At 40.2% G+C, this 11,010-nt stretch overlaps 1 protein-coding gene across 1 annotated transcript in view; it reads left to right on the top strand.

Moving 5' to 3' along the window:
* Nucleotides 1–254: 254 nt before the first annotated feature.
* The window catches only part of LOC105353989 (inactive N-acetylated-alpha-linked acidic dipeptidase-like protein 2), a 129,081-nt gene continuing 118,325 nt past the window's right edge, over nucleotides 255–11,010 (top strand). Inside the window, exons 1-2 of the mRNA XM_023954464.1 lie at nucleotides 255–382; nucleotides 1,541–1,687. Of these exons, the coding sequence (XP_023810232.1) occupies nucleotides 1,616–1,687 (72 nt within the window). The 5' untranslated portion in view covers nucleotides 255–382; nucleotides 1,541–1,615. The remainder of the gene's footprint in view (nucleotides 383–1,540; nucleotides 1,688–11,010) is intronic.

Raw genomic sequence — 11,010 nt, 5'->3', positions numbered from 1 at the left:
TTGTTTCATTTTCTGTGGAGGTGGTAGAATTCTTTTTCAGTTCATGTTTTATTAAAGCCTATGCATAATTGGTGTGTTTACAGGTAGAATGCAAAAAGAATAAACCCAACAACAAAAGTCCTCCCCATTTTGGTAGCCTTTTTGGTTTTCTGCTCTGTAAGGTTAGACTCCCCCTTTTTGATCCTCCTGCCTTTCCATACCATGGTTCATGCAATCAGGTCTAATTTTCTTCACCTGCCATCACCTGCCTTTAACTCTCATTCTCTTCACTTTGTTGAATAACTCCATTTAGACTTATTTTGGTGAGAGTGAAGAGAATTTTGTTGGATTATTTCCTTCTTCTGGTGGATTTCTGATTTTCTGCCATGTTCTTCATCAACCAGTAAGGAAGGACTTTGGAATTGCTCTGCTCTTCTTTGTTTCCTTCAGAACATTAAAGACAAGATGTGACTCCTGTGGCTGGCAGCTGTGTTTTCAAGCTACAACTAAAGCATTCTGTTGACTTTCCTTCTCAAGCTTTCACAGTGAAATTGTCCTACTTTTCCGCAAAGCTCCAAGTTTTTTTTTTCTTTCACAGCTCTATTCCGATATATGAAAGACTTAGTTTCATATATATAGCTGGGCACAAACTGCAATTATTAATTGTATTCTCTGTGATCAATTTTAAACAGTTGGCACTTCTTTAACTAAAAAGGACACTATCCAAATGTCACGACCAAATCAGAGTCCTTGATTGGTCAATGTTCTTCCTGGTTAAACTTTCATCTTACATTCAAGGGCTGTGCATTTTGTACATATAGCCTGCAAATGGTCTTAACAATAACTTAACACAAAGCAATGTGATACTGCAAGAGTTTGGAAGGTGGTAGCCCCAAAATCTAGACTTTTCTTTGTAATTTGTGGATGAATCTTTGAAGGTTTTCAGTCATCTGGGTTATTTTATCCCAAAATTCTGTTCTCCAGGCCAGCTAAGCTTTTATACATTGTTCTTGAACACACCTCCCTACTCATATAAACCGCTTTTAGTTCTAATCCAAAACTTTTATTTGCTATTTTTTAATGCTTTGCTTCATAAATTTGTTTGGATAAGCTCTCCACCATTAATCTCTACTGTTGTTGTATCAGTCATCATTTCTTTCTTATTTTTTGTTTACTTTCTAGTATAAAGAACCAATGTTTTCTTTGTTGTTGTTTTGTTTTTTTAACTGATGCTCTCAATGAGCTGGTTTATGCCCTGCTACGCATTTTAAATTTATAGAGAACAGCTGGAAACGGGATAAAGAACAAAATAAATTAACAGTTTCTACATCCGAAAAACCTGTATTTACAATTTTGATGCAAACATCAGAGAACTATTAGTATTCTACAAACAATGACATTTGTCTGATTTTTCTGGATAGCCTCTCTGCTTCATGGTCTATCCCCTGCAGCTTTCTCCTGAAATATTATACAAATCTTGGTCTTTTTGTTAATATGTCTCGTGTTTCTTGAAAACATTTTCCTTATAGTGTTTCTCCATCTCTGTTTCCAACTTTGTTAGAGACAATTATTGAGCTGCATTCGTGGAGGAAACTGTCCAGGACCCAATGTCAGCTCTTTGCAGTTGCCTGGTGATATGAGCTTCTTTGCCAATCAGCTGGCTGTGCCCACCCTGGAGTTTGCCTTTGAGCAGACTGCTGCAGAAGAGGTATGTTTCCAATCACAAACCCACTTTACATGACTCATAGGCCGATGAACGTACAATATTTGTTGCAGTGCTAATAGGGATGTTGCATAACACAGTTGGTTTTTTTTTTTATATTCTGGTGCTATCTTTGTTTCATTCTTTGCTACACAGCGCACAGTGAGATGAAGATCCCACCCCCCTCCACACACACACACACACACACACACATACTCTTCCACTGATTTTCACAACAAGAAATTGGACTACCTTCCACAACATGCAGGTCATTTTAAGGAGTGTAAATAAGGGATTCTTCAGTTTTATGTTGCAGCATCTAAATTAGTATTTTAGTGAGAAAATGTTAAATATGTTCTCTAAAGATGCTTTCCATCGGCACACAGGTGTTGCTGGGACTGGCAAACTATCAGCACACTAAATTTTAAAATCAATTTTTATACCTTAATTGATTTATTCTATGTCGTCAATTTGACCAAAAAAGGCCTATAGAATCAAGTGATGGAGGGAAAGCCTGTTAAGACTAAAGATTTACACTCACTGGTCCTTTATTAGGCACACCTTGCAAGTATTGGGTTGGACCAATTTTTGGCTTTGGAATTGCCTTAATTCTTGGTGGTATAGATTCAACAAGGTACTGGAAACATTCCTTAGAGACTTTTGTCCATATTGACATGACAGCATCACACGGTTGCAGCAGATTTGTCGGCTGCACATCCATGATGCCAATCTCCCGTTCCACCACATCCCAAAGGTGATCTATTGGGTTGAGATCTGGTGACTGTGGAGGCCACTTGAGTCCAGAGAACTCATTGTCATGTTCAAAAAACTAGTCTGAGATGACACCTTATCCTGAAGTAGCCATCAGAAGATGGTACACTGTGGTCACAAAGGGATGGGCATGGTCAGCAACAATACTCAGGTATGATGTGGCGTTAGAACCATGCTTAATTGGTTCTAAGGGGCCCAAAGTGTGCCAAGAAAATATCCCCCACACCTAAAACAACCACCACCACCAGCCTGAGCTGTTGATACAAGGCAGGATGGATCCATGCTTTCATGTTATTGACGCCAAATTCTGACTCTACCATCTGAATATTGCAGCAGAAATTGACTCATTAGACCAGACGTTTATCCTATCTTCAATTGTCCAATTTTGGTGAGTCTGTGAATTGTAGCCTCGGTTTCCTACAGGAGTGAATCCTGGTGTGGTCCTCTGCTGCTGCGGTCCATCTGCCTCAAGGTTGGACGTGTTGTGCGTCCAGAGACGCTCTTCTGCAGACATTAGTCGTAACCATTTAAGTTCCTTTTGCCTCTATATCAGCTGGAACCAATCTAGCCATTCTCCTCTGACCCTGACAGTAAGGGCACATTGTTGGAACCCAGGAAGGGACATGAATTGTGACAGAATCAGATATTTGCAGACAGGAAAGTCTCTGCTGGAGTGCATGTGAGCGTGTGTGTGAGGTTCTTTCAAGCTTTATTCAGAAGCAACTTTGGTCCTCTGTAGAGTATCGGAGAAAAATACAATGTTTCATACACAAAAATATGAAAGTGGAGCAAAACCAAGGACACACCACAGACTTCTTTGTTCAGTGTGACAGCAGCCATGAGTGTTAGTTGAGTCCATTTGTGGAACACAGAAGGGGGGTTCAAAAAGAAAACTTCAGGATGAGATATGCTGAAGGTAGAAACAACTATGAAGATGATTTATATAGTTACTAGTTACATCACCCAAAAAGTAATTGGGTTAGTAACTAAGTTACTGCATATTAGAAGTTATAAGTTACTAAGCAAAGTAACTCCAATTTTAAATGTGCATTAAACAGCGGGAAATAAATGTTATGTTTCATCAGCTGCCTAAAAACATAAAAACTAAGTGGAATAATTATTGAAAGTGACACTTGTAGTGTACTGGTATAGTTCTACCAATGAAACCATGTTCTTTAAAAAAAAAATCATAAAAACAGTGCAACAAGCAATATACAAATACAAACAATTAACTTCACATAGAGAAAAAAAAAAAAAACTTTTCATAAAAATGATCTTTAGGTTTCAAGTATCAGCGTATTTCAAGTATCTTCATTGTAGTTTAAATAAGTAAAATCTTTTGAATCACGGTAACAGTGGGAAAGAGTGGAAATCCACTCAAGATTAATTAGCGACATTAAAGTAACAATATCTTTGTTGCACTTAAATGATTCCCTCTTCTATTGATTCGTAACCTGAACTTTAACATTGTCATTCATAATGATCACACTACAAAACCGCCATAAGGAAAATATAAATAACAATATTAACTTTGCATGAAGATAAAAACAAACTTTGCATAAAAATAAAAGAAAAGGTTTCAGGTATCTATAAAATGATAGCTGATATATTTGTTTTCATCCTTGCATTTATTGTTATCAATTTAATTTGTGAAAGTTTCACAGCAGGGAGAGGAAAGTCCGGTTCTGCTAGAACCTTTGAATGACTCTGAAGCATGATTTCTACAACATGCAGTAGGGATGTTCAGTTCTGTGTGAGTTACACGTTTCCAGTTTGGCTTGTTTTTGACGTAAACATTTTCTTACTTTTGCTTCTTTTAAAATTAAATAGTGCGGATAATTCTGGCCGGAAAATGTTACCGATGTTCCTGTTTTATGTCATTGGTGATTTTTAGGCTGGCACAGGTCAAAGTTATCTTGTCATGTGCAAAAGAACACTGATAAAGTTCTTGTGTTTTAATAGAGGCCAGGTGGTCACATTCTGTACGTAAACTGACAGAAAAAACCCTCTTGAGTCTGTCGGCCTACAAGCTGAAGAGTGTGAGCTGCAATCTTAAAATGAAAGTTTTGGGAGCCAGAGCGGCGCTGGAAGTCGTTTTTGACATGTCATCAGGCAGAGGCAGCGGCTTCAGGGATGGGGATGCAGAGTGCAGACAGGCCACTGAGGTGTGGGGAGAATATCTGACATCCCCTCATCTCTGCATCTTCATGCTTAAAGGCAGGTTTCAGTTCAGCTGGGGACAGGAAAATATGAAGTCAGAGGACTCTTAATCTTGACTTTGGCATGTACTCTGCTTAGACCGGAGGCTATCACTTCCCCCTCCACAGATAATTATACTCCTTCAAAGATTGAAGGACAAAGGATGCATCATTTGTTTGCCCTTTCATTTTCTTTTGACTTCTTTCCAGACGCCCCCCAGTTATCCTGGATGGATCCCACTGGGGGGGGGGGATCCTGTCATCATAAAGGGTGGTGTACAGGTTGTGTCTATTTGGCATTTAGTAAAACCGTATTCCTTGTGAATTAAGTTGGTGTCAGCTCAGTTTGAACCCCTCTACTGCTGTTTCACTGCCCACTCCCTGCTGGTGGAGGCTCTGTTCTGCTCTGCCTCTGATGCTTTTGATGCTTTTCAGTCCTGTGACAGAATGCTAATGACATTCACGTTTGAGGGTCAAACAGGCTGGAAGCAGCAGGGATGTAGACTCAACAGAGAAGTGGTTTGCAGACATGTTTTATGGCCCAAATCAGATTTTAAAAGATGTTATCATCTTAAGGGCCGGCAAGTGCCTGCTGTAGCGGTCATCAGGTAACAAACGTGTCCAGTACACCCAGCCTTCTGCGCAAAAGCGGCTCCATACAAAGAACCGGAGCGGATCAGTGGATCAATTTCACAGTCGGATCAAACCCAGCCCCTCTCTGCTCTGCACTTGAGACTTGGACTGGGGGGTTAAACTACCAATTGGTTCTCGAGCGTGACTGCAGCTCACCTCTCCATCTGGGGAGAGGTCAAACGTGGCTCACATGTTTCACTCTAAGGGATGTGACAGCCATTGGTTGCACTGTAGTAGCGTATGTTTATAAATGCTGCATAAAAATCTTAAACCTAGAATTTATTTTGTGGAAAAAAGCAAGACTTCACCAGAACAAATACACAGGATTACCTGGCAACATTTTTAAAGGGTGCATCTCCTTAAGCTGCTCCATGCCCCTCACCATAGGAAGGCTGGGATTGCCTTGCTTTGAAAAGAAAAGAAAAATTTAATTAGGTTTTTCACAGAGCAGCGTCCGTAGTTATGCAGTCGCTGTACCGGTCCTTTGTGGCAAAGAGAGAGCTGAGCCAAAAAGTAAAGCTCTCAATTTACCGGTCAGTCTTCGTTCCAGTACTCACCCATGGTCACGAGCTCTGCGTCATGACCGAAAGAACGAGAATCCAAGCGGCTGAAATGAGTTTCCTCCGTAGGGTGGCTGGGCGCTCCCTTAGAGAGGGTGAGAAGCTCGGTCACCCAGGGAGAGCTTCAAGTAGAACCACTTCTCCTCCACATCGAAAGGAGCCAGTTGAGGTTCGGGCATCTAGTCTGGGTGTCTGGGGAGAGGTTGCATGGGGCATGTCCCACTGGGCGGTGGCCCCGGGGAAGACCCAGGACACGTTGGAGAGACTACGTCTCTCGGCTGGCCTGGGAAAGCCTCGGGGTCCCCCCAGAGGAGCGGCGGGGCGAGGGAAGTCTGGGCATCTCTACTTAGACTGCTGACCCATGACCCGGTCCCGGATAAGCAGAGGAAGATGGATGAAGGGATTTTCTTTTTTTAAAATATGTTGGTCAATAAGATGCACTAATGGCAAAACAGACTGACCAGGAAAAGAAATCAATCTGAGAGGAAGTGATTGTGGGTTTTTGTTATTTACGAACTAGTTTCCAGTTGCATTTGTGAAAAGCACTTTTGTGATAGAACATATTGTTTTATTCCATATTTTTTCTTAAAAGTGTAAAATAACATCATATTCAAATTTTACTGCTGCAACCAATACAAACAAAGCAAACTGTTGTTATTTACCTTAGACATCCCGTCAGAGGTCACACAGGTGGTTGGGCAGAAATTCCTACACCTGACACAACCCTGTATTTTATCCAGGCTGGGGACCAGCACAGGGAGACCCAGTGAGCTCACATTGTAACTGTAGTAGTGTCTTACCGGACATTTGGAAAAGAGACTGAATTAGATTGAAGTCAGATTTGTTTATTTTTATTTAACAAATAACTTTATGACCACAACATTGACAACTATATTCCTGATAATTCATCACATCGCATTAGCAAAAGCTTTAACCTTTACTTTTAAAAAAAAACATGTTCCCAGAATAAAGCAGTGTTGACATTCTGTTAAAGGATGATGAAAACAAGTGTGTACATTTTGTTAAATTTTAATTTTTTGATTACATAAATTAGACCATAATGTCAATACAATGGTGTGATGGGTTAAGACACACAGAGGAAAACACATTTGCCACACAAGTGATCAAAGATCAATGTATACTTTGGCTGAAATGCAGCTTTTAAGAGTCACTTAGATGATTTGCAATAAAAATTTAAAGCGGATGCAACTTTTATTGAGTAAATAAACATGATGTGTTTTGAAAAGATGCTTGTCGCAGAGCCACTTGCATACTTTAAGCCAAGAGTGTTTATGTGGTGCATTATTAAAAATGTTAGGCGCATTGTTCGAAATGTTTTTTATTAAATCCACATGACCTCCTTTTTCCCCATGTATAACTTTCTAGATTTTCCACTGGTACTAGATAAAAGGTTTTTTAAAAACATGGAAATATGGAAATTGATCCCAAGAACCTAATCTCAAGTCGTTGTTTTTCAAATTTTAAAATGTGATGAAAATATTTGTGAAACCAAATGTTCTCAAAACAAACAGGCCTTAGAAAATCCATTGCAACTTACCCTCCCGTGTCAGCCCTCACGCTAAATGACGGTAAAGCTTTTAAGAGTCTTTTACGTTTATATTTTAGAAGTTAAATTGTGGGGAAAAAGGTGGGCAAAAAAAATTAGAAATAGGATGAATAAGCCAAGTCTGCTAAAAAGCCAGGACAGTTTTCTTGACATCAAGCCCCCACCTTTGGTTTCTGGATTCAATGCTGATCAAAAACTAACTAATGTTGCAATTCCACCAATGACCACTGGAGGCTAGTGGCAAAAGTGACTCATTGCAAGTCCCTCTAGCTTACAGCCCCTCACAACCCCAACTTAACATTATTGTTGCGACAAAAAAGGTGAGCAGTGTTGGAGCTTTCCAGCCGTGCAGTTTAGAGCCAGATGTCAGCTTAGACGAAGAAAACAAAGACGATCATGGATCTATTTGTCTGCAAGAGGATGCATTAGAACGGAGCAGAGCAGGGAGATTGTTTCCCACAGAGTGTATTTTCAGCATCACAAATACACTTTTTTAAACCAGATTTAAAGAAATATTAAGAACTGCAATTTTAAGTTTAATCTTCTTTAAATAGATCCACCATTTTCAGAAAACCATGTTAAAAACGGCAAAACACAATTTTCTTTGTCTTTAACTCAAAACCTGGCTTTACTTGATGTACATGCACATATGCCTAACACATCCTGGGTTTTTCTGTCATTTATGTGTGAATATTTTTTCAATAAAATACATATTTTCTATTTAAAAAATAAATACCAATAATAACTGTTTTGCAGGGATTTATGTCAACAAGCGAACTATGGCATTTCTAAAACTACAAACCTGAAATTGTGTGGTTTTTCCAACTCCTTTCTTCCCCTTTAATTTTGCACAAGAGATCGTCCTGCTGCAGCTCAATTTCCTCATTACTAACCAGTGAATATTTCAATGACAGCTCAACAGTCTCCTAAGCGGAGCTGCTTTAGTCTGTCTATATTTAAAAGGAGCAGCTCCTCATCCCACAAGTTCTCCAGGAACTCTTTTCCTGACATCCATTTGAGCAGGCATTTGATTTTCCACGTGTCTTGTTGTCTTTGCTGCAAACAGTAGCAAATGTTGGCCGCGGCTGCCTGTCAGCTCTCCTGGAGGTCTGAAGCTGATGAGCAGTGATGGAAGATGATTGCAGCTGCACGGGGCTCTGTGGCGCAGCTGTCAGCTAAAAATGCTCCTTGCTGCTTCCAGTCCGTGTCTCCACCCGGGCAGAGGCGCAGTCACACCTGGATGTGAGCTTGTTTCGGTCTGCGTGACCCCATTCAGCTAAAGTAGAGCATTATGAAGGAGCTTCAGTCGCAAATGGAGACGGCAGCAGCATTTTCTGATATGATATTAGGAATTCCGATGATTTTTAGGATTTCTTTTTTTTTTTTTTTTTTACCCCAATCCGATTCCCAGCAGAGATGATCTTTAAGCTCTAAATGGTGAGATACGAACGCACTGTTACACAAACAACTTCTGACAGTGCTGTGTCAAGAAGGGTTTTTGATTTAGGTGTAAAATCATTCCATCTAGTGATTCCCATTTAAAGGCAGACTTATCTTATTTTACCATAGCAGAGCTGCAGCATATCAGAATCCACGCAGATCCCTGGAGCCAGGTGTGTGTGTGCGTGGCACATGCTCAGTGTCGCTCCGTGCCGTTGCTGTTAACCTCGTTGTTAGTTATTCTGAATCCTACTGGTGTGGAAAGCTCCTCAACAGTGGAAAGGCTCTACTCAAGTGGCATAGATGAAAGCTTGTAAAACACAGGAATAGATTGGTTCTGACATAACAGCAGGTCTACTGCTGGCGGCACAGAGCCGGGTCAGCCGGCGCAGAGAGGACACAGAGAGGGCAGCTTGGACCTTCCAGAGCCAGACGTTTGCTCTGTTCCTTCACTGACCCGGCCTGCTGTCTGACTCACGGCTGGATACTACTCAGAAAGTCGCTGAACGTCGACACTTGTGTACACGCAGCACCCCTGAAGTAAGCCTGTGTTAAGAGGCAGGTTATTGTTCTGACCTGAAGATTCACACAAACACAGCTGCACAACAAAATTAAGAACAAATCAGTCTAAAATCAAAATATTAAAAAATTATTAGGCTGAGGCAAGAAAACAAACCATTCAAAGTGTCACTTCAAAAAGCCACTGATGGAAATTGTGTGTTTTGTGTTATTTTAACATGTTCTTACGGCATTCTTCTCATGATGGACATAAAGAAAATTTGGCTTAATATTTCACTTCTGAACATTTCTTCATTGAAATTGTTGTGAATCAGGAACAGACAGAAATGTGTAGTTGGAAAAAGCTTTTAGTTGTGACATAGAAGTTACAACGGCAAGCCACAAGCGCCCTGCTCCGCTCAATGCTTGTCCAAGCTGGCATCTGATTCGAAACTCATTTGCTGGATTGCTCCAGTATTGACCACCATTTTTGTTCCACCAGTAATGTTAGGTTGAGGTTGTGTGGGGGCTGTAAGAGTGCAAGAGAATGTAAACAGATGGATGATGGGAAGTGGGGTGGGCTTACTTCACACCAATGGTGCATAGACAAATTTCTAATGAACTCCTGCCACTGTGCAGAGATTATGACCTAGAAAACAACAGGTTTGTTTTTCATGCCTAAAAACAGCACAATAATCATTTTTCAGACCATTGGGAACACTTTTAAAATAGAGCGAAAGATGATCAGAGTGGGACTTTGGAGTCTTTTATATATTTTATTTTACTGTAATTCTATTTATGTGGGATTACTTTTGTACAATCACATGGTTTTGTCACATCAACACGCCATGAAAATAAGTATAATTTAGGAATTATCCGTGAAATGATTCTAAATGTTTTACTTTTTGCTATAAAGACAGATCAACATGGCTGTCGGACAGGTGGACAAGTAAAGGTGGACAAGTAAATGCTTCAGGAAGATTAAGCTAAAATTGACATTTTCTGTCTCTGAGCGGATGTTTAAAATGTCTTTTTATCCAAAGAATAAAACTACATAAACAGAAATAAGCCCAAAACTCTATACATCTATCCATTGGACAAGCACACCAGTACAGTTGCTCCCTTTTCCACCGAAGTTCATTAAATCTTGAAAAAAAGGGTATAAGAAAACAACTGTGCAGCCAAATATCAGCTGCCATTTCCTCTCACTTAAATTTGCAGCACATATATCTCTTTTCATACAGTGGTCCTAAAAGGGGTTACTACATGATTCTGATAAGACATTGTAGTGAAACTTTAATGTAATTTTATTGAGGAAGATCAGCTATTCCTCTCTTCATCGTACCTTGTGCTGCTGTCACTTTCATTCTGATGCGCTCATTTCATTTATTATCTTTATCCCTGCTTGTTCCAATAGCTACTCTGCCTGCATTTTATGGTGGATCAATATTCCAGCCGATCAATTCCATGTCATGCTGATGCCACCTGCTGTCAGGTCTCCTAAACGCCATAATTTACAGGAAGCCTCGTGCAGCTGGTGGTGGTCAAGTCTTTTCCGCCATTCCTGTCTCTAACTAGACCTTCATTTGAAACAATTTCTTTCATTCATATTTTTCACTCCCCCTGCTGAAGAGCTTATACTGCTCACATTTCAAGCCCTGA

Source organism: Oryzias latipes, chromosome 4 (assembly GCF_002234675.1).
Source record: "Oryzias latipes chromosome 4, ASM223467v1".
Classification (NCBI taxonomy): domain Eukaryota; kingdom Metazoa; phylum Chordata; class Actinopteri; order Beloniformes; family Adrianichthyidae; genus Oryzias; species Oryzias latipes.
This window is presented reverse-complemented; position numbering and strand designations above follow the sequence as displayed.